Source organism: Fundulus heteroclitus, chromosome 6 (genome assembly GCF_011125445.2).
Source record: "Fundulus heteroclitus isolate FHET01 chromosome 6, MU-UCD_Fhet_4.1, whole genome shotgun sequence".
In the NCBI taxonomy this organism is placed as follows: Eukaryota; Metazoa; Chordata; class Actinopteri; order Cyprinodontiformes; family Fundulidae; genus Fundulus; species Fundulus heteroclitus.
This window is the reverse complement of record NC_046366.1, coordinates 823,241-850,499: the sequence shown is the minus strand read 5'-3', so window position 1 is coordinate 850,499 and position 27,259 is coordinate 823,241. Positions and strand designations below refer to the sequence as shown.

The window sequence follows — 27,259 nt, the reverse complement described above, 5'->3', positions numbered from 1 at the left end:
GGGTTGTTTTCTGTTTTGACTTTTTGGACTTTATTAAAGGTTTTTCTTTTTCAGACCCTGACCCTCCGTCCTGGAACCCCCTCCTCCCGACCGTGTTGATTTTTGTTTTATTCGGTTGCGGTCTTTCGTACATGTTTAAGGTCGTCTGGAATCCGCCCTTGGGGGGGGGGGGGGGCTCTGTAATATTCCGGTTTTAGTTCTGGTTTATGTTATTATTTTTAGTTTTCCTCCTCTCTCCTGTTTTTGATTGTCTGGTTGTTTTGAGTTCTGTCTTGTTTGGATCCTCGTTTTGTTGGTGTCTGTTTGGTCTTATTTTTTACCTTAGGGTTTTTGTCCATCAGTCAGTGTGCTCCTTTTATCACTTCCACCTGTTGTTGTTAATTAGTCCCGCCCTGCTCCCCTGTTCCGTCACCTATTTAAGCCCACTTTAGTTGTTTGTCTGTTGCCAGAATGTCTTGTGTAGTTCCCTCCCGTCAGCTTGCGGTAAGCACATCCTAACCTCTGTTATTTTACCTGCCCGTCTGCTAATCCGTGTCTGATTTGTTCTTTGCCCTCCTGTTTTTTGAGTCAGTTTAGCTAATGTCTGGACCTGTTTGTATCCCGTATGTTTCCCTTTTTGCCTCCTGGATTTTGTTATTAAACCCCTTTTTCAACACTCAGCTCCGTGTCTGGCTCGCATTTGGGTTCTATCTCCACGATTCATTACATTCGAACTCCATTCTTGTCTTGCCTTTTGCACCCTTTCCTTTAATTTTTTGTCTTTAAGTATACTACACATTCCATTAATATATGTTCAACATTTTCTTTTTCTGAACAAACTAAACACTATTCATTTGTTCTTCTTCCATTCTATATAGAATGTCAATTAGTAATGTATGACTCGCCCCTGATCTCATCCTTATTGCTTTTTCTCTCCTATTTTTTTTCTCCTAAGTTCTTTGTTACTACTGACTCTTGTATTTTATATAAGTCTCTCCCTTTCTTGTTTTCATTCCATCTTATCTGTCATTTTTCTAATGCTTTTCCTTTGATTATTACTGTACCCTCAAATTTCCCAAATGGAATATGTGATGTTATTCCATCCCAATTCCTTTTTAGCCAGTTTTTTGCCATTTTGTTTCCTTTTACACCCCCCTCATGTACTGGCACCCAACAAAACTGTATATCCATACCACCCCTATTCAATTTAAACAAACTGTGATGAATTTCTAATATAAGATCCTACATATTGTTTCCTTTACACTGAATACTTTCAATTACTGCCTTTGAATCTGTGCACACCATTACCTTATATGGTCTAAGCAATCCACGGAACTCACACATTAGGGTACTTAAATACTGGTTTAGCTAAACCATGTGACACTCAAGGGGGAAACAAACAGGTTTCCACATAAACTAATATAAAACAACAAAATAAACCCCAAACACCCCTTCGGAAACAGATGGTTCAGTCCAGTAAGGATGACACTTTCAAATAACTCTGTTAACTCCGGAGGTAGAAGATGCGGCACTTCCGCTTCTACGTCGCTTACGGTTTCGGTTATCACCGAAGCCCATGCTTTGTCGATCCATTCAATGACTTTACTCAGGATGATTACCTCATCCTGAGTAAATGAGGCAGTGTTGGAGGAATCTATAAAACCTGATCAGGTTTTATAGGTACTACAGGGATTATCTGTATTATCTGTATTATCTGTCTGACAGATCCCAGTTTGTTCAAGTTAATAATAAATCTTCTTCAAACTCTAGGGTCATGTGTGGAGTACCACAGGGTTCAGTCCTTGGACCAATTCTCTTTACTATATATATATGCTTCAGATTGGTAAAATTATCAGACAGCATGGGATTCTTTTCCACTGTTATGCTGATTACACTCAGCTATATTTATCCATAAATCCTGATGAATCCAATCAATTACTTTGACTACAGGCATGTCTTGATGACATCAAAAGCTGGATGACTTTAAATGTCCTGTTTTTAAATTCTGACAAGATAGAAGTTGTGATCTTTGGACCATAGTCCTCAAAAAATAAACTTCTTAATCAATTACTTAATCTGGATAGCATTAAATTGGTCTCTGGTAATAAATTTAAAAATCTTGGTCTTATTGGTGACCAAGACATGTCATTTAAATCCCACATTAAACAGGTTTCCAGGGTTTCTTTTTTTGACCTCCGGAATATTGCCAAAATTAGAAATTCCAAACTATTGTGATTTTTTACAATCTGTCAGGATCTGGGTTTTTGTTTTGACTGTTTGTTTATTTTGATCTTTTGGTTAAACTCTCCAGCTTTAAAGCTCAGTTTTGGTTTCGGGTTCTTTCTTGTTTGGTTTCTGTTATAGCTTGTGTTCTGTTTAGTGTTAGGTTTTGGTTCTGTTTTGGGTTATGGTCTAGTTTGGATTTTATTGTGGTTTGATTTTGTTTATTATCACTTCACTTGGCCTGCTCTGTTTACTTCTCTGTATCCAGCCTTTAATCAGTCACTCAGTTCACCTACCAGCTATCTGCCAGCTCACCTCGTAGTCAACACCCAGTCACTCCTCTTCTCCAGGCACCATCCAATCAGTGTCAGTTTTCTTCCAGTCACTTCCTTGTTCCTGATAAGCTCCACCCATGTCAGTAATTAGTCTTCACTCCTATTCACCTGCTCACTCCCCTATATAGTCCTGTCACAAACCTCTGCAATCTGCCAGATCAATTCGAGCCACTTGGTGAGTCTTATCCAGTGTTGTATTTCTGATAGCCCTGTTTCATATCGACCCAATTGCCTTTTTGATTCTGAGCCAGCCTGATCCCTGAACCTGATTTTCTTGCCCTGTATGATTGCTTACCTGTTTTTCTGACCTGGACCTGCCTTGGGATATTTTGAGTTTTGCCTTAGCCTTGTCTGTACTTCTGCCTTTTTGGATTGCCATTTTGTGTACCGGATTTTGGACTGCCTTTTTGACCACTGTGCATTGCCTGTCCCAGTTTATCATTAATCCTGTTTTTTCTTTAAACCTATCTTGTCTGGTTGAATACTGGGTCCATTTGTCTCTGGTTCATGACACAATCAGGAATTCCATAAATGCAATTCAAAGCCTTCAGCTGATCCAAAGGTTCTGATGAAAATCAACAAGAGGGATCATATTTCTTCAATTTTAGCTTCCCTTCATTGGCTTCCTGTTAAATCAAGAATATAATTTAAAATCCTCCTTCTCACGTATAAAGCCCTTAATAATCAAGCTCCATCATATATCAGAGCTCTGATTACCCTGTATGTTCCTAACAGAGCACTTCGCTCTCAGACTGCAGGTCTGCTGGTGGTTCCTAGAGTCTCTAAAAGTAGAATGGGGGGCAGATCCTTTAGTTATCAGGCTCCTCTCATGTGGAACCAACTCCCAGTTTTGGTCTGTGAGGCAGACACCCTGTCTACTTCTAAGACTAATCTTAAAGCTTTCCTTTTTCACAAAGCTTAGTTAGAGGGACTTAGGTTACCCTGAGCTATCTCTGTAGTTATGCTGCTATAGGCTTAGGCTACTGGAGGACATCAGGGTCTATTTTTAGCACTCTGCTGAGTTGTTCTGCTGTTCTCCAATTTGTATTGTTTGTTGTTATTTCAACTGTTTGTTTTCTGTTTTTTTTTTTTTTCTTCATAGTAGGTACCCAGGGGTCCGTTCTTCGTACGTCGCTAACTCAGTTAGCAGGATTTCATTGTTGACGATTTGGCATGATCTTGGATCGTTTGGTTCTTCGAAAGACTTCCTGCACTTGTTGTCATAGCAACATGTGCGCCAGCTTAAACCTGCTCCAGAGCAGGCTTATTTCATGTAAACAAGATTAGATCACGGCTGTATAAGCGAAGGAGATAGGGAAGTCTGTCGTAGCCATGTCCATTTTTATGACAGCAACCTGTTGCGGAAGCTGCAAGAATAATTTGCAGAGTTTTTCGAATTAATCGCGTATTGCGCAATAGACAGGATTCTTTAGCGCAGCGTGACAGTGTAATTGTAGTAAGATTTTTCTTGGTGGCTGTTATAAACAGACAAACACATCATTTAACAGTGGCTTTTAAAGAGGAAAAAGTGATGTTGGAGCCATAAATCTAAAATATTTAAGTTATTTGTATGATAGTTTGCTTTTTATTTTTATCATATTCATTAAGAAGATTTGTTCGGGCCATTTTATTGTGAAGTTTAGTTTACTTTGACAGGCTTGCTTCCTGTCGAGCCGTATATTGTATTAGAAAAAACTATGGATGGATTATCTAGACACGGAGCAATACAGTTTTACCGTGTAAACTGTGTATGACTTGGAAAAGGAAGATTTTCGTTTTTTTTTATGGATAAAGATTTTTTTTTTGTTAAAATTCCCAGTTTGCACGCATCCTTTACTTCCAGTGTCTAAGGAATGACACCGAAATTTGGATCTCTTGACATAACAAGTGCCTTTTTAAAATAAAGTGTAATAATTAAAGGCTACCATTTTGTAGAATATTCTTGTATTTCACTTTTACTTGTTCCCATGTTCTAGTCGGTCCCGTGGAGACTCTGACATAAAAGAACAAAGTAAATATGAGATTATTAAAATGCAAAAATTAATACTGTAGAAAGTGATAGAAACATCTACCATGGACAGTATTTACGCATTAATTTGTCTGCTGCTTTTTGCCAGCCCTCTCTCCTGGCTTTAACAGACTTTGAGGTGTTCCCTGTCGTTTTAATTAATGACTCAGATTCAGCATAACCTTCCATTAAAGCTCGTGTTTTGCTGGGAGAAAAACTGTGGGCGTTCTTTGGCCATGCTGAACAGCCAATGGCAGCGCTGCTGATCATTGTTTCTACCATCGATACATTTCCCCTTTTAAACAAACGCATGAACGCGCAGTTGTCTCAGATAACTCAATCCAGCCATACTAATCGTAAACAACAGGTGTGTTGGAAGAACCCAATTAGCCGGATCATGATTAGCCGGATAAAATCATCTTGGATGTGTCATTTGATCTCAGATGTTTTAAGCAACGTACGAAGAACGGACCCCTGGTCTGGAATTCTGTTAGCTATGACAATATCCAGGCACGACAGACCATCTGTTATTACCCTATAACATAGAAAGGATTCTTGGATCAATGTGTGCTTCTGTGCTTTTGTGTCTCTGCTCTGTCTTCTCTAACCCCAGTCGGCCGAGGCAGATGACCGTTCATACTGAGCCTGGTTCTGCTGGAGGTTCTCCTCCCTGTTAAAAGGGAGTTTTCCTCTCCACTGTTGCTTCATGCTTGCTCAGTATGAGGGATTGCTGCAAAGCCATCGACAATGCAGACGACTGTCCACTGTAGCTCTACGCTCATTCATGAGGAGTGAATGATGCTTGTCAAGACTCAATGCAATCCACTGGGTTTCCTTAGATAGGAAACTTTTTGACCAATCTGTATGATTTGAATGAATTTGACTTTGTAAAGTGCCTTGAGATGACGTGTGTTGTGAATTGGCACTCTATAAATAAAATTTAATGGAAATATTTTACTCTACGTGTAGTGAATCTCTATAAAATATCCATTTTGTCATAATCTGGGTTTTGTTTTGTTTATTATTTGATCACCTGTTCCTCTCTTCCACCTCAGGTTTTATTTCTGTTCTGTCTTGTTTTGGAGTCTTCAGCTTATGTACTGTTTTAGTTTATCCGGTCTTTGTATTAGTTCTGATCTCCCTTGTGTAATCTGTTTAGTCTTAGTTTTATCTTCTGTCTTAAGTTTGTTCTTCGTGGTTATTTATGTTCTAGGGTTGGTTTAGTGTCTGTTCCTTTCCACGTGTATTCTGTCAGCTTGTTTCCTCCTGCAGCCTCTTCCCTCCCTCTGATTACCTCCACCTGTTTCTGGTTAATTGGCTCACTCTCTCTCCTTTGTTCTCCTGCCTTTTTAAGTCTGTCTCCTCTGCCACTTCCCTGCCAGTTCATCGTCAATTCTTGTCTTGTTATATAGTGTCTTTCCTTATCAAGCCTCCGGTGAGTTTAAGTTCCACGTTTTCCTTTTGCTTGTTATATCTACCTCTGGAATTTGGACTGCCATTTTTGGTTTATGATTTTGACCACTGTTTTGCCCATATCTGCTCATTAAATCCTGCCTTATCTCAAACCTCTTTTGTCTGGTCAAATTCTGGGTCCTCCTGTCTCTGAGCCTCCCCTGACACATTTTACTTTCTTAAGTGACTGGCAAAAAATATTGCACATCTACACAATATTGAATTTTTTTTATTTGTACCTGTAAGCTAATGAATACAATTTAATGACTATAAACTGACCTGAAATTAAATAAAATGCATAACAAACACAGTCAAAATGGTCTGCTCCAATGAGGTGAATGATTAGATAATTCAATCATAGATCGTTCGTCTTCGTGTGTGCTCTCCATGAATGCATGAAGTGAAAACTTCCTGTCAGCCAGTGTTAGTGTGTGCTTCACCCTAGTGAGCAAAATGCTGGACTGTTTATTGGAGAGCTGTCAAATCAGCAGTCTTTCCTCTTTGTAGGCAATAACATACCATTAAACCTTTTTTTAACTTGGTTTTATGTAATGTTCTAATCTTCTGAGGAACTGAATTTTTGACACTTGAAAAATGTCTCTTAATCTGTAACATATATTTCACCTTCTGAATTTTTGTCAATGACAAAAATTAAGTGTTCTATCATATTCTGTTGTTTAGGAATATTATATGGACTTGATGCATTCCACATACGGCACTTCTTCTAAGTCCCACACAATGTTTTTGGGCTTTTTTTCAGCTAAATGCAAGAAACAATAGATTAAATCCTCTTTATATTATGTAATGACTCTGCATGTTTGCAAAATGTTAGCAAAAATGCAGTCTATTGTCTTGCCGCTGTCAGTCCACAAGCAATAGGAGATGAATATGCATATTTCCCTTCTATAAAAAGATATTTTAAGATACTTGTTTATCAACTTTTCAAAAAATTGTTGACCTTACCATTCAGTGAACGTTAAACCAGCATCAATATCCTTTTTACTTCTAGTCATGTTTCCTCATTCAGGGATTTATTGTAGTTTTATTTAATCTACAATTTTGTGTACAATGTTTTGACCGTACGTGTAAAATGTGAATATTCTGATGTAAGGTGGTACAGCGATCAGTCTGTCAGAGAGATGGGCGCTGGTTCCTGAAGTTACTACAGGCTGAGACTGACCGCCTCGAGGGATGGTGTCGACAAATGGAGCTCGACCAGCGGGAGAATGAACTGCCTGAAGACAGTAGGTTCTTTTGTGGTTTTTAATCTTTTAACCATACTAACCCAGCTTGTCCACAAATACTTTAAGGGTGATGAGGCAACCACTTTTTAACTACGAAAAATCTGTAAATTCTGAGATGGTTTGAATTTATATATCACTTTTCTACTCAAACTAACCACTCGGATCATTTTACATTAGTTACATGTTCACATACGTTGAGTAGGATGCACACATTGAGTAGGATGCACACACGCTGATACACAGATCAGCAGGCAACTCGATGGTAAGTGCATTGCCCAGGGGTACATCCAAATGTGGCAAGAGGAAGCTGGGATTGAACCCACAGATTAGATTTCAAGGTAACTAGTCTTTCAACTGAGCATGGACATGATGTTCTTGTTTACAACAAGTGTAAAAGTGACCAGTGCATGCACTGTTGATATTCAGTGAACATAAAAAGTTTGCACAACCCTCCTAAAATTTTGCAATGTCAAAAGTTTAGACAATGATAAATAATATTAAAGTCTTCTCCACCTTGACGGTGATATGCATCCTGTACAGTTGAACTGGAAAACAAACTAACGAACCCTTAACTAATGCACTGTTGATACACCTTTGATTCTGTTTCCAGAGTTCAGTTTTATTTGGTAGGACTCAGTCAGCATCCCATATCTGGACTTGGCCTCTCAATATTGCAATAGTACTTCAAATGCCCAATTATCAGATTATGATGACATCTCTGGTTTGTAAACCTACTCAGGTGACACCACAGTTTGGTTTCATCAGACCATACTACATTTTCCCATAGGTCTTGGACTAAAAGAAAACTGAAAACTAAAGAACAGGCCTGGGTGTTGTTTTTTTTGTTTTTGTTTTTATTTTACTTTTTTTTTGTCCATCTTTATACCCTTCTGCTTATTCCAGACAAATATGGAGAATATAGGCGATTGTTGTCAACTGTAGGTCATAACCAGCACTTTCAGGAGTTCCTGCAGCACTGTGTAAATTATTGGAAGCCAGACCAGTCTTGTCCTTTTATCAGCTATAAATAATTGTTGAGCTTTAGTGATGCTACTGTTATCCCATATTCGCTATAGTAATGCATGGCTGTTCTCATTGTTTCGTCCTATATACATAATGCTTTGCATTGTTTGTGCCCTTATCCTGACTGATACCTCTATACAACGAGATCATTTTAATCTTTTTAAGCCTTTCTTTGCAAATAAATGTTACAGACATATGCTGCGAATGTCAAGAAAATCCCTCTAGAATGGGTGGAGGTTTTTCAAGATTAATCAGCTTTGTTATATCTGATGGAAGAAGAACTTAAGTCTGAATAAGATGAAATTACAGCAGCCAAGTTTTCCCCCTTACTAGCAAGGTTTGCTTTGTTTTTCAGTTTAATAATAAAGTACATGATGTATGCCATGTTAATAGTGACAAAAAAATCTCAAATGATTTATCTAGCTTTCATTTTTTACATAAAAAAACAGGTTTTCAAGACAGGCATGTAGACATCTTAGATCCAGTTTAATATCGGAGATGAAAAATTACTTATTTTCTTAATAACTCTTGAGTTTGTTCCACAGCCTCTTTTACCATAACTTGTGTTTGTGTTCTCAGTCCTGGAAAAGATGAGAGCTGCTGTAGGAAGTGCTCAGCTTCTGATCTCCCAGAAGTTTCAGCAGTTCAGGGAGCTATGTGAAGAGAACCTGGTGAGTGGCAAGTTTTGTGATATGCAAAAACCATTTTCAACGATCTGACTGAAAACCTGAAATCTTTGGAGCCATGGCTCAGAGAATGACTTCAAATGTAGCTTTCAGCTTTTTAATCATAAATATTTAAACTATACAAATGTGCAATTGTTAAAAATATTAATTTGTATTAATGTTATGTAATAACATTATACCAATCAATATGTAGTCATAATATTCATGTGTAAATTACACCTGTCATAACAGTTTTACAGACAGAACTAACTCCAAAGTTAGTTTTGTCTATATAATGTGTTTAATTTTGATTCTATTAAACGTACCTATTTTAAGCTAACTCACTTTATAAACAAATAAGATTCCAGCTGAGAGTCTCTTATAATTTATTGTCAAATCATTGGGACATATATCCAAATCATTGGCTTTGGGGGTTTGAAAGAGTCAGATAAAATGTAGCACCTAGTCATGCAGACTGCTTGTTCAAACATTTATGAAAGAATATGTCTCAGGAGTTTATCTTGCTATCCTTAAATATTAAATTAGCATTAATTATAGTACAAGATGCAGGGGCGGTTTTAGACAGGGGCCAACAGGGGCCCATGCCCCTGTAGAAATGGTCCTGGCCTCTGTTATGGCCCCTGTACTAAAGACATGATATTAAATACACTTCTCATAATTATTTGCAATGGCAAAAACACCATAACTGATTGGTCATATTGACCAATATTATTATTATTTTTTACCTATACAGTTTTACTCTACTTAAAAAGAATTTAAAACTTAAGATGTTTCACGTTTAGCTTCAGCTGTATTGAGCTGGGGGCAAAGTATTCAACTGCTAGATCAGGGGTCTGAAAATTGCAGTTCCAGAGCCACAAGTGGCTCACTTAATATTATTCCACAGTTAAATATTGCCATTTTATTGTTGTTTTTTTTTTTTTTTTTGTTCTGTGCCCCTGTGAAAAAACAATGGCCCCACCTTGGCCCCCCTGGAAAATTTGGTCTAGAACCGCCACTGACAAGATGTACTATAACAAAATTGAAGTAAAATCACAGAGAGGGGTCACCAGATGTTGATGTACACAGGGAACAACCATTGGTCCTGGCTCTCAGGAGCTGTTTTTAGGAATAAGTCACATCTCTTTAATTCCTGTGAAAGCAGCTAATTTTGGACATTCTATTCCAAATGGCATGATGAGGAAGGAGGTAAGCCAAAAAAACACGTCTTGATTTATAAGACACCCCACACCAAAACTGGCATTTGTCGATGTGGCAACTGGCTCTCTTGTTCATACATTTGTGACCCTGACCTATGGTCCACAGATATTGATGATGCCTCCTTGAATAAGCATATTACTTTTAGTCTAATGATGTGGTTGTGTTGACCATTATTTATAACGCTTCGTTGACAAAAAACGTATTTTCCAGTTTTGTCAACCTTTTCGTTTTGCATTTTCCAACATTGTAGAACCCCAGCATCCATCCTCGTCCTGTGGCCTCTGACCTGGCAGGCTTTTGGGATATGTTGCAGCTATCTATTGAGAACATAAGCCTCAAGTTTGATGAGCTTCACCAGCTCAGGGCCAACAACTGGAGACCCCTGGACCCTCCTGACAGAAAGGTACTCTCATTAAATTTAAGGGGCTAAAAAGAGATTTGCCTTCCTTTGTTGTTTTGCTGCATCTATTGTTTTATAGACATTCACATGAAAATTAAATATGAAATAGAATAGAACAAAAGGCTAGAGCTCTGCAAGCAAACTCAAAAAATATTAACAACTACAATTTACATGAAATGAAAGTCTCCTTTTTACCCAAACATTTCTAGTGGAATAACCTGGATGCTTTCCCAGTGCTATTAAATATTATTTTCCTTGTTTTATTTTTCGATGGTCGTTTGATTTTAAGAATGGCCAGCTTTACCAGCTCTTTAAATTGAGTCATGTCAAAAGCAAGAAATGCATTAAAAAGTTGCAAGGACCTTCCCTGCAGATACCGATAGAGAACCGGTGACCTAACGCTGATGTTTTGCAATATTTCCTTGTCTGGCTGCATGTCAATGCAAAAAGCAAAATTCATATCAGGTTCAGAAATTATCCAAACCTTAAGATTTATTTAAATAATAGTATGATGTTCACCAGCAACCCCTGCGACCCCATGAGGGATTAAGCGGGTCAGAAAATAGATGGATGGATGGATAGTATGATGTTATAACTGCATCAGACATTACTTTTAATCTGTATTTACAGATGATTTTAGAGCTTCAGGAGGGACTCAAATGCCCACTCTTCACTATCTGTTGCTGTGATATAACGTAGTTGTTCGTTTTTTTTCTGGCAAAGACAATGCTGAATATATGAGATGGTAATATTTTACGGGTGTATCGTTTTTTGGCTTAAATTGACTGGATGCATTATGTCAGTAGTGATTTTGAGAGAAGTAGTGTGCATTCTAGTGTGATCGGGCGATGTTTGGCTTTAAGTCTTTAAAGTCAATTTAAAGTCTGAACACAGCAAGTCTGTGGGGCCACATGCAGACCATGCTGATGAATAGTAATGAATAATTGATCATATGATTCTATTGTTGTCTTTAAGAACAAACTATTTGGGATACTTTAGATTTTTTTAAATGTCCTAATGTGAAGTTTCATTCAGGTGTGTTTGCAGAAAAAGAAAGAAATTCATGTACTGTATTTCCTGGGACCCCTAACAGAGAACAGCATTTTTGAAACACCTCAAAATATAAAATGACGCAGTAGTGCTCGCAAAACTGGATCAGCATCAGTGTTGTATGTGTTCAGTCCTAACAAAAGCCAGTTCACAGCTCTCAGTTTAAAACTAGTTCACGTTCATAGTTAACCAACTAAATATTCTGAACTAAGTTCAGTCTTACATGAACTTGTTCTTATTTATTAAAATTTAATAAAATGTCTTTAGGTAACAGAGATCATAACATTATACACAAATTAATTGCCTGTGTAACATTTGTCTTGTTTATTTACACCTGTTCACTTTGCTCACATCAATTGTCTAACCTTCTATCAAAAGCCCCTCTCAGAGCGCAATGAGGTTGGTGATGTTCCTTTTTTTTTTAATCAGAAAACCGTTAGTTAAATCAAAGATCACCTCTGGAACATTATTCCAGCTCTACCTGACATTAAAGCTGAAGTTTGCACCTGAAAATTCTCAGTTTGGACTCTTTTTAGAGCCCTGTCTTATGATCACAGAGCAACGGGTGGTCAAGTTTGGCATCTAAAAACCTCGTTGATAGGTTGATATCCTCATGAAAATATTCAGTTAAATGTCTGTAGCTTTTTTGAATCTTGTATTTTGAGATGCTTCTTAGGTTGTAACAATGTTTGTTTTCTTACAACTAGAGGGACCTGGGTTCAAATCTTTGGGACTTTCTGGATGGTGTTATTATGTTCTCCCTAAATGTATGTAGGTTTTCTCTCAGGTAATTTGGCTTCCTACCACAGTCCAGTCCAGACTGGTGGCCTCAGTCTGACTGCTTGCCTTCCTTCAGGATGTGATATCTTTCCTACAAACCTTCTTAATGAAACCTCTGTCTTCAGCAGTTCTAAATGTCCCTGTTAGTAGAAATAATCATTTTAGTTTCTAAAACGTTAGAATGTACTACATATATTACTCATTTCATGGATGTAATACCTTTGAATAACAGAACATATAAACCTGTGTGCATAGCTTTGTTAAATAGACAAACTGCACACATGATGGATGTTTTGATATTTTGTTACTGCAATATTAGATCACTTTATTCATAAATTATTTTCTGTTCACTCAGTACATCTGCTGTACAAGCATATCTCTTTGGTTTTTCTAAGCACTGTCTTCTCTGATGTTGCATCATTTACTCTCATTGTTGTCTGCTTCATTCTTTCTCCCCTCTTTTTATGTTAACAGTGAAGGCGCTTGCAAACAGCCACACATCAATCTGCATTACCAACAACGCCACAGGGCCTTGACCAGTCTGAGCCTCCATGGATCCATCCTGTCTGTCTTTTCATACACCTCTTCATGCTTCCTTCTTCTACCTGCAGCCATGTCACATGTGTGGCTTTATGTTTTGTGTCTTGCTTTTGCAAATGGCAAGATAAATGAACAGATGAGTATGTCACTTACAGTGTTATTATACCTCTGAGATATCCTTAGTGTAACATTTCAAAACACATCAAAATGAAATGTAGAAAAAGTACTTTACTTGTAAAACAGAAGCTAGCAGCAGTCAGCGGCAATGGAACTCATGGTACAATTGGACAAAAATAAAGGTATTTTACACAGTATTTGATGATAAATAATTAAATAAATGCATAAAATTTTTAAGAAACAAGTTTGCACTGTCACATAATAATAATAATGTTTTGGTAGGTCTGAAAATGGTTTCTAGCCAGTTTTTTAGTGAATTTAGAGTCATGGGTGCAAACGAGATTAGGATCAAAACAGCAAGAAACTGATAGGTAGCATGACAGAGAGCAGCGGTCACTCAGTTGTTATGAGGAGAACGGTGAGGTGTAATTACAAATTATTTACTGTCAGATGTTTCTGTTATGCAGTTCCTGTCTGCTGTTTCGGAGTAATCAGGAAACGAAAAGATTGTGCTGTTCAGTAAATGAGTAAATGAAGTGGGGACCAACCACCTTGTGGTCCCCTATTTAGTAAGAATTGCAATTTGTACTGGCTGTCCAAGGGTCATAGGAAATGAAACAAGATGACACTGAGGTTTTACAGGCAGCATGTCAGCGGCTGTGGTCGAGCATATCAGATGGCCACATTCAGTTGGGTCTCTCATTTTTAAGACACTTGTCTGGTATCTTTGTTTTGTATTAATTTATTGAAGAATCAATATGATCAGCATTATCAGACATGAAAATCACTCACCTTTGGGCCAAATTCGTTGTTTTGAATCCCAGATTGGTCACCTACATGAATCATATAGATCCATTGAGGGGGAAAAAAGGGGGGGGGGGATCCCACAAATAGTTTTATAGCAACTACACAAGAGCGACACGACATGATCCACCTTGCCTTATAGTGGTGACGGTAATGCACTACACACAGTCTGACAACTGCCATTAAGAAGAGAGTGGAACGAAGCTTAGCTCTGAAAGTGAGCTGAGAATGCGTGCGCGGCCATGACGGGAGCCTTGATTTACAAACGGTACCATGTTTCGGTACTGAAACACATTGCTGTGACACTGAGGGAGTGGAAGAGTAGGCAATTTTCCATGACGAAAAATATCAACACAGCATTGCACGCACAAGGGCATAATGACCTCAGTACCCGCTGGTCCGATAAAGAAAGTAAGCATGGCTGTTAGAAAGCTATGAAAAAGTATGGCTCCACTTTTCAAAATGTGCTGCAGATTATACTCGCTGCAATATTTGTGTGGCGAAGTACAAGGCCAGCAGTGGGAATACACTAGGAATCACCTGGTCACTGCCGCCAATTTAGTGAATTTATAGCTATATTTGGCCACTTTTCAAGCCCATCCAGCAACCTTTTTTAAAAAAAGCGACTAGTGAAAAATCTAGCAACTTTTATCTGTGTTATTGGTGACTTCCCGTGAAATTAACAATCATTCTCGAGTTATTGTCTTGGGAGAGCATTGAGTGCTGCTGTGAGCCCCTTCCCACAAATGGTGTCTCCCAGACAGCTGCTGCTGCCCCATCACATTCATTGCAAATGTATCCTGCCCTGATTTACAAATTTGAACAAAATATATCTTTAATATTGTTTTTTTCCTTCTTCTCTGAAACAGTTGCACTAAGACAATTCCCTGCATTTTCTTCACACACAGCTTCAATCATGTTTTCACCTCGTTCACGCTGTGCCTGTGATAACTGTCCTTTTGTTGCTGTGGATTCAGGCAGTGTATTAAAGTTCATACATTTTTAATTATTTAATAAGGTTCACTTCTAGATCCAAGCAAGTTTATATATTAAGAAATAAATATGTTAAATTGGAAAAAATAGAGATTTTATTAATAAACTTATTTTATCTATTATCATGTAACATTTATTACTACATAAATACATAAAAATACAGAAAATAGGTACGGTAAATTACCAGTATCGATTCCCAGGTACCGGGTATTGGTACCGGGTATTGGTATCGGTTCAAATGTGGAAGTGACCCATCCCTGCTGTCCTGTAACTTTGCTTGATTATTCTATCAAAGTGTCGGTGCTTTTAAACTAAATGGTACAAACTATTCTTCCTGGGGAGCATGTCCCTGGACACCCGAAGAGGGGTTTAATCCCTCTCACCTTTTCACCCCTGACTCATTTTCATATCTGATTATGCTTGACAGTTGACATGTTGAGTTTCCTGCTGAGGCACTGCATTTCCACTTCAGTGCTGTTGTCAAAGAAATCAGATTAATCCAGTTCCGTCTGGGTGAGTGGTAGGATCCCAAACAAAGTATGCTTATTCAGTCTTCGAAGACTTTGCCATTTAGTATGCTAACTGAGGAGGAGTGAATCAGAGATAGAGCTCCTAATTTTTCTTTTCTTTCTAATTTTCTGAGCATTACAAAGCGAAAGTGTTGGGGTGAAGTTGCAGGATTCACAGTAAGACTAAATCAATAGTAATTAGTTTTCCCGACTGATGAATCATAGAAATATTGTTAGAATGTTTAGAAACGGCCTTGAAACCTTTCCAGACCGGTGGACAGAAGCATTTGACTCGGACCTTGGAGCATTCGGGTGATTTAACTCATACCTGGATGTCGCAGTCCAGCAGTTTTTACACAAGGCACTCACACTTGTTGATTCTAATGTAATAGTGTTGACTTGATGTTGTACAGGACACTTTTTAAGTATTGGAATTGTTTCAATGTGTTTTGCAACACCGCCTGCAGCCATAAACAGCTGCTGGAGCTGCAACACTTGTAATACCTGCCATACCTAAAATGAGTGTGTAGCAAAGCAAAATACATTCATGCCTGGATGTAAAAGTCTTTACAAGACAAGTTACCACTAATCTGTTCTTTAAGGCATACGCAGAAGGTGAGTGTTTTTGGCTGTTGTGTAAATATATACAGTGGCTCTTAAAGTTTAACAAATCCTGTCCCTACCCAGATTTTTTCTGTCATTAGTGTGAGACATAAGCTGTACAATTCAACTGGGAAAAGAACCAATCTATCATGAAGTATGGGTATTGGATTTCATTTGTCCCATTTGATGTTACATATTTGGTTCATTCAATAGTGTTGATTATTCTTGTTTTTTATTTATGTTCTGATTTTCCACTCGATAATTCCTCTTCATTTTCCTGTGTTCAGATTCCCACCTTGTTGTCCCCAGACCCCCAGTCTTGGTCTTTTGATAGCTTTCATAAATTTTAGAATTTGTTGAAAATTAAAAGCCTAATTGTTGTCATGAATTTGAAGGGAGATGAATCCAGAATTCAACCAACACAATAGAAATGCTCTTTACGGTGATTTATTTAGGGATGGTGAGGAGAGGGCATCAAACGGGCAAACAGACAGGATCCAAAAAAGGGGTAAGGCAGACATCCAGACGATACTTGACAGGCAAACAGAAACTGGGCAGAAAAATACAAAACGTGTTACAAAAACGGAATCAAGACGCTGGGAGCTCTTACCAGGAAACAGGGGATGCACGCATGGTATGATTGACGACGACCCGACAACTAAGGAGGGAGTGAGACTTAAATAGACAGACAAACAGGTGAGCGGAATTGAAACTAATTAACCGAAGGCGGGAGCAATACACAACTGACAGGGCACTAGATCATAAACAAAACACAGAACTAAAATCAGAACTAATACAGGGACCAGATAACTGATGAAGTAAAAAGGCTAAACTGGAATTCAAAACAGAAATAAACCCAGAGGCAGAAATAAGCTACTTAACCAAAACAAAAACCCAACTCATGACAATTGTATCACATCTTCAATTGCACCATGGTCATACTGTTGCACTGTCTGCATCTGAGTCCTCCATCAACTCAACCGATTTTATTGGTCAAATGGGAAAGATAAATGAAAAGACTGATAACCTGCTTATGTTAGTGTGCACACCATCAAAATATGCTTTTATTTTAGCTTTCAGGCAGGAAACTGTCTGCTTTGTTCATCTTGACTTGACAGCATTTGCTCACTCTGCCAGCAAATCTATCAGATTGTGAGGCATCTCTTGTGAAGAATATTTCTGTGGTGAACTCACAGGTGTCCTTAGCTTCATTCTGCACACTCATGCAACCAGGTTATTGCGTCTGTTTTTACTTTTTATGTTTCTCCCTTAATGAATTTCCTATTTTTCTCAGTTGGATTGCACAGGATATTTGTCTTACTAAAGATGAAAATGGTTTATTTTAGTTTAGATTTTAGTCTCATTAACCGATAATTTAACAGTAGTGTGTACTGTATTAAGAGCCCCTATAGGATGTGATTAGCAGGTTAAACTGTGTTCGCTTGTGGTATTACATTTTTTCCATCATTCGGCATCACATCTGGCTTAGTTTTAATTTCACAAGCTATAAACACTATTCAATTCAATTCAATTTATTTATATAGCGCCAAATCATGAAACATGTCATCTCAAGGCACTTTACAAAATCAAGTTCAATCATATTATACAGATTGGGTCAGATTATACAGATTGGTCAAAAATGTCCTATATAAGGAAACCAGTTGATTGCATCAACGTCCCGACAAGCAGCATTCACTCCTGGGGAACCGTAGAGCCACAGGGAGAGTCGTCTGCATTGTACATGGCTTTGCTGCAATCCCTCATACTGAGCAAGCATGAAGCGACAGTGGGAAGAAAAACTCCCCATTAACGGGAAGGAAAACCTCCGGCAGAACCGGGCTCAGTATGAACGGTCATCTGCCTCGACCGACTGGGGTTACAGAAGACAGAGCAGAGACACAACAAGAGAGACAAAAAAGCACAGAAGCACACATTGATCTAGTAATCTGTTCTACATTAAATGGTAATAGCGGGTGAGCCGTCTTCTCTGGATGATGTCACAGTTAATAGAACGCCAGACCAGGTGTACCTACTATGAAGAAAAAGAGAGAGAGCAAAAAGTTAAAAGCTGAAATGACGACAGTCATTTCAATGTAATACAATGCAAAAATGGAGAACAGTAGACTGAAAAACAGTAGAAATCAGTAGAGTGAGAAAATTAGACCCTGATGTCCTCCAGCAGCCTAGGCCTATCACAGCACAACTATAGAGACAGCTCAGGGTAACATGAGCCACTCTAACTATAAGCTTTGTCAAAAAGGAAAGTTTTAAGATTAGTCTTAAAAATAGATAGGGTGTCTGCCTCACGGACCAAAACTGGGAGTTGGTTCCACACGAGAGGAGCCTGATAGCTAAAGGATCTGCCTCCCATTCTACTTTTAGAGACTCTAGGAACCACCAGCAGACCTGCAGTCTGAGAGCGAAGTGCTCTGTTAGGAACATACGGGGTAATCAGAGCTCTGATATAAGATGGAGCTTGATTATTAAGGGCTTTATACGTTAGAAGGAGAATTTTAAATTCTATTCTTGATTTAACAGGAAGCTAAAATTGGAGAAATATGATCCCTCTTGTTGATTTTCATCAGAACTCTTGCCGCAGCATTTTGGATCAGCTGAAGGCTTTGAACTGCATTTTGTGGACTTCCTGATAGTAAAGAATTACAATAGTCCAGCCTTGAAGTAACAAATGCATGGACTAGTTTTTCAGCATCACCCCTGGACAGAATGTTTCTAATTTTGGCGATATTCCGGAGGTGAAAAAAGGAAACTCTGGAAACCTGTTTAATATGAGATTTAAATGACATGTCTTGGTCGAAAACAACACCAAGATTTTTAACTTTATTACCAGAGGCCAAGTTAATGCCATCCAGATTAAGTGATTGATTAAGAACTTTATTTTTTGAAGACTCTGGCCCAAAGATTACAACTTCTGTCTTGTCAGAATTTAAATGCAGGAAATTTAAAGTCATCCAGCTTTTGATGTCATCAAAACATGACTGCAGTCGAAGTAACTGATTGGATTCATCAGGATTTATGGATAAATATAGCTGAGTGTCATCAGCATAACAGTGGAAATTAATCCCATGCTGTCTGATAATTTTGCCAATGGGAAGCATATATATAGTAAATAGAATTGGTCCAAGGACTGAACCCTGTGGTACTCCACAGGTGACCCTAGAGTTTGAGGAAGATTTATTATTAACATGGACAAACTGGAATCTTTCCGACAGATAAGATTTAAACCAGCCTAATGCTTTTCCCTTAATCCCTACAGTATGCTCAAGTCTTTGTAGGAGAATATTGTGATCAACTGTATCAAATGCAGCACTGAGATCTAACAGGACAAGTATAGACACAAGTCCATTATCTGAGGCCATGAGAATGTCATTGGTGACCTTCACCAGAGCTGTTTCAGTGCTATGATGAGCTCTAAAGCCTGACTGAAACTCCTCAAGTAGGTCATTACTTTGTAAATGTTCACATAGTTGATTAGCAACTACTTTCTCAAGAATTTTAGATAAGAAAAGAAGATTAGATATAGGTCTGTAATTTACTAACTCATCTTGATCAAGAGATGGTTTCTTAAGTAAAGGTTTAATAACAGCTACTTTAAAAGCCTGTGGTACATATCCATTTACCAAGGATAGATTAATCATGTCTAAAATAGGACCACTGATCAGAGGGAATACCTCCTTAAACAACTTCATCTTGGTGTGTAGAGCGCCATTTTCTCTCCAATTTCCTAACATTGTGCTTCAAGGAACACAGCTCTGAATTAAACCAAGGAGCCAGCTTCCTGTGAATAATCACCTTCTTTTTTAAGGGAGCTACATTGTCTAATGCAGAACGCAATGACGAAGTCATACCGTTTACAAAGACATCTATTTGTGAATTGGAAGAAACAACATTGCTGCCATCTACAGGGCATTTCTGCAATACGGAGGATATTAAAAAGGGGACAGACTCTTTAAGTTTTGATACAGCATTATCCGATAAGGATCTACTATAATGGAACCCTCTTTTGGGGGTGGAGAACTCAGTTAGATTAAACTCAAATGTAATTAAAAAATGATCAGATAGGACAGGGTTGTGAGGAAACACTATTAATTCTTCACAATCAATGCCATATGTCAGCACAAGGTCTAAAGTATGGAGCCAAGAGTGCGTCGGTTTATGCACATTTTGAGCAAAACCAATTGAATCTAGGATAGTTTTAAAGGCTACACTAAGGTTATCACATTCTGTGTCAACATGGATGTTAAAATCACCCACTATAATAACCTTATCAGTATTTAACACCAAATCAGATAAGAAATCTGACAACTCATCCAAAAACTGAGTGTAAGGGCCTGGTGGACGATACAAAACAACAAACAGAAGAGGTTTTATTGCTTTGCAGTTTGGATGAGGGAAACTGAGGGTTAAATGTTCAAAAGAACTGTAATTATTAATTGGCCTGGGACTAATTAATAAATCAGACTGAAAGATGGTTGCCACTCCTCCTCCTCTTCCCACAGGTCTGGGAATGTGGAAATTTGAATAATTGGAGGGAGTTGACTCATTTATACTAACGTAGTCCTCTTGTAGCCAGGTTTCTGTGAGACAAAACAAATCAATCTGTTTATCAGAAATCAATTTGTTAACTAACAAAGTCTTTGGAGGGAGAGACCTTATATTTAATAGACCACATTTAATTGTTTTATTTTTAGGTTCAAGGTGGACCGTATTGATATTTTAGATAAGTTTTTGATCTGTTAAGTTTTGGCTGTGGGAAAGACACCGTCTCAATAGGATAATGGATGGGTAACAGTACAGAAGCTGCAGAGAGGTGTGTTAAACTACGGCTCTGCTTCCTGGTCTGGACCCTGGGTTGTCAGCATTTAGGAGAACTAATAAATCCGGCCAGGTTCCTAGAAAGAAGAGCTGCACCCTCCAAAGTAGGATGGATGCCGTCTCTCCGGATCAGACCAGGTTTTCCCCAGAAAGTTCTCCAGTTATCAATGTAGCTCACGTCGTTTTCAGGACACCACCTAGACAACCAGCGGTTGAATGATGACATGCGGCTAAACATGTCATCACTGGTCAGATCAGGCAGGGGACCAGAGAAAATTACGGAGTCCAACATTGCTTTAGCAAACTCACACACCGAAGCAACACCAACTTTAGTGACCTCCGATCGGCGTGATCGGGTGTCATTACCGCCAGCGTGAATAACAATCTTACTGTATTTACGCTTATCCTTAGCCAGCAGTTTTAGGTAAGATTCTATGTCGCCCGTTCTGGCCCCTGGCAGGCATTTAACTATGGTCCCTGGTGTCTCTAGTGCCACGTTTCTGACTATTGAGCTCCCAATAATCAGGGTCGGCTTCTCAGCGGGTGAGTCGCTGAGAGGGGAAAATTTGTTAGAAACGCAGACGGGTTGGTGGTGAACTGGGGGCTGAAATCTAGAGCTATGCTTCCTACGAACTGTCACCCAGCCGGCCTGCTTACCCGGCTGCTCGGGTGCTTCTGGAGGACCACTAAGTGAACTAATGCTAGGTCTATGACTATGTGGCTCCGCGCTAGCAGAGGGGTGGCTATCAGCTGGTCTTTCCATAGCACGGAGCCGGGACTCTAATTCTGACACCCTCACCTCCAAAGCTACAAAAACACTACATTTATTACAAGTACCATTATCACTAAAGGAGGCAGAGGAATGGCTAAACATCTGACACAGAGAGCAGGAGATAAGGGGAGACTTAGTCAGAGACGGAGAAGCTGAAGTAATAGTAGGAGATGAAGCCATTGTGGAGCTAAAGCTAGGCTAGGCTAAAGCTAGGCTAGCGCCCTTCTACCACGCCAAGAGAGCAAACCGTGAAACACGAGGAGTTCCCAAGCGTGATGTGCAGCAACAGAAAATGTTTTAAAAGTGCTTATGTGTTGGAAACAGATGTTACAGCAAAGAGATTAAAGATAAAAGCGGGAGAATCTGGAGCAACAAACCGTTGCTCACGCAGTGAAAACAGGAAGTGATACAATACGCCTTACCGCAAACAGGAAGTGACGTCAGCCAAAGAGGAGTCAGTCTGCCAAGGACTGCACTACTCATTATTAGATTCAGCACCACCAAATGAAAACGTTTGGACAAGTTTCTTGCACTTTCTTGGCATCAGATTAATGTTGTTTCGCACAATCTCAACATGATTTTCCTCTACAAATGCAGCAGTCATAGATACAGCTGGATCACAGTTACGACAATGCAACACCTTTAAACCTGCTGTTAACAATTAATTTCCATTTAAATATTAACAGACTGCTGGACACCATGTGATTTGCCACTGTATCCTTTTAGTGAATCAGCAAGGAGGGGAAAAAGAAAAGGAAGTGACTGTTTTTATTTAAAAATGAAGCCAATATCCTAGCTTTCAAGCAAAATGTATTATGAAAAAGTATATCAATAAATGAAAACCGCATGTGTGCATTACAGCTTAATACATGTATTGATCCTAAAATACCAACATTCCTTCTCCACTTCTACTTTCCTTCACCAGGAGAGGCGACTTCCACCTCCCGTGCCAAAAAAACCACACAAGGTGGTCCCCCACCATCACCCACCTCTTGCCAGAGACCGCTCACTGGAGAGCTCAGAGAAGCAGCGGCAGGAAGCGAGAAAGCGCCTGATGGCTGCCAAGAGAGCTGCATCTGTACGCCAGAACTCAGCGACAGAGAGTGCCGACAGCATTGAGATTTACATCCCTGAAGCGCAGACAAGGTTATGAAGACACTATCGTGGACATATGGTGGCACGCAAAGAATACCCAGGACCAATATTTAAACAAAACATGTAAGATTGTCCACACCAACTTATAGTGGAATAAACTGATGGAAAAAGTTATTGATTATCTTATCTGCAATTGTCCCATCCTCAGTTTTAACATCATCAGTTATGGTTGATAAGGTAGCAACAGAAGTTCTACAGGTCTGGTTTCTAACAATTTCTCTTTGGTATGATGTTTTATTTTGTAACAATCATACATAAGAAGAAAATGATGCAAATAATCACTGGATATAAACTTCTCAAAATTTACTTTTCCAAAATTCTGTTTTAAAATCTGCCACAGGGTCGGGTCTAAATTAGATCACTTATTTATTAAATGCTCGAGATTCTGACATTAGCGTTGTTGCAACACATCGATATGACCTCACAATCCAAACCACTAACTTGACTAGTTATAATCTGCTTTTAGTAACACAGACTCTGGATAAGTGCACAACTCCACTTAAGATGAATTACTGGCTTCTGCAGGGCATGCTGTGAAACAACTAATTCAACAACTTAAAGGAGAAGTCCGGTCAAGATCAGAATTCAAACTGTTGACAGTACTTTAAATATAAAATTATTAATTACTGTTCAATAAATGATAACCTTTGTTTAATTAAGAGTAATTTTCATTTGACGGTCGTTTAGTGGGGGCCACCATCTGGGTGAAGAACAGTACTGACGTTTGTGACGTCAGTTTGCGGGAATCGGCTGTTGACCCAAGTCCCAATACCCTATCTTTCACCTTGTAAATAAATATCTGTTTTCATGCCAAAATATTTTTTTAACCTCTTAAACAAAGATAGACATTGTATTAAGCATTTAAATTTAAAGTAATGCTAATTTTACATTTTAGAGACATAAAAAGACAACCAATAAGCATTAAAGTACGGTTTATGGGTTGGGTTCTGCAATGTTATAAGATGAGTATAAAACTCATCTTTAGAACCAATCTCTGCTCAAAATGGTGATTTGCACCGCCTAACCTACTTTCAGCAGTTATCAGTTATTGCAACCATAAACTGTAGAAAATACGGGCAGAGCGGCTCCTTCTGAGTTTACTCTCTGCTCCTGTCAGGATGAGCTGCAGTGCTTAATGAGGTGGAGGGATATTTCAGCGTCACTTAGTTTAGAGCCCAAACAAGCGACTTCACTTTCAGAAACAAGCGACTTTAGAAAAAAGAAGACCAAAGTCACATAAAATAAGTGGGCTTTGCAACAGTGAGCATTTTTTCTATGTGTGTCGTATCACCCCACCACTCTGGTCAGGTAAACAAATGTTCCCGCAAATTCTACGTTATAAAAAAGAAAAACATACAGAAAAGTGTCGCTCTCATGTCATCTTGAAGACATTCTTCCTCGAAATGTTGGCTACAGATGACGTTTTTTCTCTCTGGCCAGAAGTTTGATGGCAAATCCCCCCTCTTCAAGTTGGCAATACAACAAAAGAGCCTGTGGTGGATCATGAATTGTAAAGGTGAAAAAAACATGTTTTTTCCACTTTTACCTGATGTTTTGGAACATCCAACTGCCATGCACGTGGGCATTGTTGCTTTAACAATAGCTCTCGCGAATTCCATAGGTTGATTGCAGCTGTGTACAGCAGTTCCTATTGAATTAGCTTGTAAAGCGCAGTGCCTTACAGCGACATTACATCACAGGATGTGATGTTTGGCGCCCATTATTGCCCAAATATGGGCAATAATGGCCGCCCCCTTACACAGTGATCGAGACGACAATTTATGCTTTTAATTTCTTATTGATTGATGCTAAATTCATTAAATCACCACAGACGTATTAGTTTTAGGTATAGGTAATGATCAACAAGGAATGATATTTCCTTGTTGACCGGACTTCTCCTTTAAGCAAAAGAAGCAGGATGGATTCTCAGTTTGCAGAGGAAGTAGAGGCGTGTTTGAGCCTTCTTGGCTAGTGATTTGTGGTTGTTGGTCCATGAGAGGTTCTCAGAAATGTATAGTCCCAGAAACTTGGTGCCCCTCATCCTCTCCCGAGCAACACCGTTGACGGTCAGTGAAGAATGCAGAGAAGGATTTCTGAAGTTGACAACAATCTCCTTGGTCTTCCCCAAATTGAGGAGGAGATTGTTGTCCTTAAACCAGTGAATCAGTCAACTCACCAGGCACCTGTAGTTGGTCTTATCATCCTATTTAGTAGGTAGTCACACACCTGTAGTGACTCTGAGCGTTAAAGCTAAGATGGGAACATGTGATGTAGTGATATGATACACAGCAAAGAGAGCAGCAGCAGTTGCAGCATCAGGGTGTAGATGCAGAGAGAGTGGAGCCACATGAGCTGCAGTATATTAACTTGTATGACATGAGCGAGAAAATCAGCCACATTTCTAGCTTTGTGGGATCCCTATAAAACTTTGGGGGCCCATAGTGTGCCAAAACAATGGAGAGAATTCTGATGATCCACAAACATGTGGCTGGGCTACATTCATGGTTACCTCCTTTATTAAAATAAAGCATGTTGGGTTGAGCCGCTCAACCTCAGATGACAAATAAAAAATTATTATCTATAAGACAAAAAAGGTATCAAATATTTTGAAAAAAAATTACTTGAATTTTTGAAAGCAAGTATCCGGTATTAAAACAACACAAATTCTTACACCTCAACATATTAAACAAAGGGCCAACACGAGATCAACACCATATAAATTAGTATTTTTACTTGTATGCGAAGAAAGGTTAGAACAATACTATTAATTGTGGAGTTTGTTATGAACTTTATATGTAATACTATTTTGGATCTATTCATTTTAATTTGGCTGTTGCACTCAATAACCACAAATTCTAAGACAAGAGCCAAGGCAAGACAAGAGTAAAGGCAATTCTTAGGTTCCACAGGAGATCCTGAGGAACTTGAACATGCAAGGAGTTTCTGGTCAGGAAGGTCAAAAGACCCCTTTGTTTGAAATTCTATTGCGCTGGTAAAAACAAAGCAAAATAGATCATGAGCACATATTCTTACTTTATAATTGCAGTAATGTTGCAGAAACAGACAAATGCATAATACATTTTACATTAAACATTAGAATGTGCAGTGTCTATTGAAAGCATGTAAGCCATAAATTTGTTTCTGCATTTATTTTCACTCACTTGTTAAAGGAATAAAACAAGAGTGATAATCACTATTTGATCCAATGGAAATGGCTGTATCTATTTAACAGCGGATTACAAAGTAGTGATATGGTATAATCCTATAATTTTCTGTGGGCAGAGCTTATATACCGTATTTTTCGGACCATAAGGCACACCAGATTATAAGGTACACAGTGAATTAATGTGTCTTTGTCAACATAGAAGGCACACCGGATTATAAATCGCACTAAATATTCTTCCCAAGCACCCATCACGTACACAGCTCTTTCTTGTGAGAGAAAGCTATCCGTTTCTGCTGGGAGGACAGAGTAGTTGGAGTACACTGCCCTGTTTCTAAAATAAGGACAAAATAAATGTAACATTTATATTGAATTAACTTACTACATTTATTGTTACTAGGACGTACTCCGGGAGCGGGCTGCCTAAAGGCTCCCACATATCGGGGTGTACTGTATGCATGCTGTGAGCTGCGCAGGATGTGTGATTAGCTAGGTGAACACTATAACTATTTCTTTTCCAGCAGGCTCCCACCTGTCAGTGAGAACAGAGAGGGACTGTGATGCCGCACATCCTTGCGACTGCCTGCTTGTTCAATGTAAAGACTTCTTGCCTCCGAGAGGTTTATAGTGTAACACCTACCTGTATGCGTGGAGTCCGCGCAGAGCCCGCCTTGAGTACACCTCAAATACGTTCGGACCTCCACAGAGTGAACTACACCCGAGTATGTGTGAATACACTTCTAGTTTTGAGATTACAGTCAGGCAGTCTTGTAGAAAGCTCAGGGGACCGATCAGGTAGTGACACAGTGTACCGTAATGCTCCAAATATCCATTGAGCAAAGCGGCTTCAGTGCTTAGTAAATTTGTACTTACACATTTTAATAGACTTTTGAGCGCATTGTACCAAATATAAGTCAGTAAGCACAACTTTAATCATATATAAGGCGCACTAGATTATAAGGTGCCACATCAATTTTTGAGAAGATTTAAGGATTTTAAGTGCACCTTACAGTCCAAAAAATATGGCACCTTGTTTACCAAATCCTTGCTTCAGTTGGTGGTTATATGGTTCCTTGGGATAAAATAAAGTGCATTAACACAGCTGTGGGAATAGGGGCAGGTGTCTTCAAGCTAGCAAACTTTATTGTCAAGTTAAAATATTCTCTTAAACATGGTAAAGACGTCAACCACAACTATCTTAGCTGACATGTCAATAAACCACTCCCACAACAGACAGTGATACATAACAATAGGACTAACTTAATAAACATGTGTCCCTTATAATGTAGTAACAGATTTAATTAAAAGCATATTAATTCAACTGAAATTCAAATAAAAAAATACTTCATTTATGCCAAAGGGAAATCAAATGCTTCTTTGCATCATCATC

General features: G+C 38.8%; 1 protein-coding gene across 5 annotated transcripts in view; it reads left to right on the top strand.

The window, feature by feature from the left end:
* Positions 1 to 23,559, top strand: part of dlgap1a (discs, large (Drosophila) homolog-associated protein 1a) — a 290,495-nt gene extending 266,936 nt beyond the window's left edge. For 4 of the 5 annotated variants that reach the window (XM_021309085.2, XM_012849744.3, XM_021309084.2 and 1 more), the window contains 4 exons: positions 7,109 to 7,241; positions 8,844 to 8,935; positions 10,401 to 10,553; positions 22,477 to 23,559. In XM_021309085.2, coding sequence (XP_021164760.1) covers positions 7,109 to 7,241; positions 8,844 to 8,935; positions 10,401 to 10,553; positions 22,477 to 22,704 — 606 coding nt within the window. In that variant the 3' untranslated portion in view covers positions 22,705 to 23,559. Of the gene's footprint in view, positions 1 to 7,108; positions 7,242 to 8,843; positions 8,936 to 10,400; positions 10,554 to 12,854; positions 13,061 to 22,476 lie in introns of all 5 variants that reach the window. The other variant, XR_001164996.3, reaches the window with a different exon arrangement.
* The last annotated feature ends 3,700 nt before the right edge of the window (positions 23,560 to 27,259 follow it).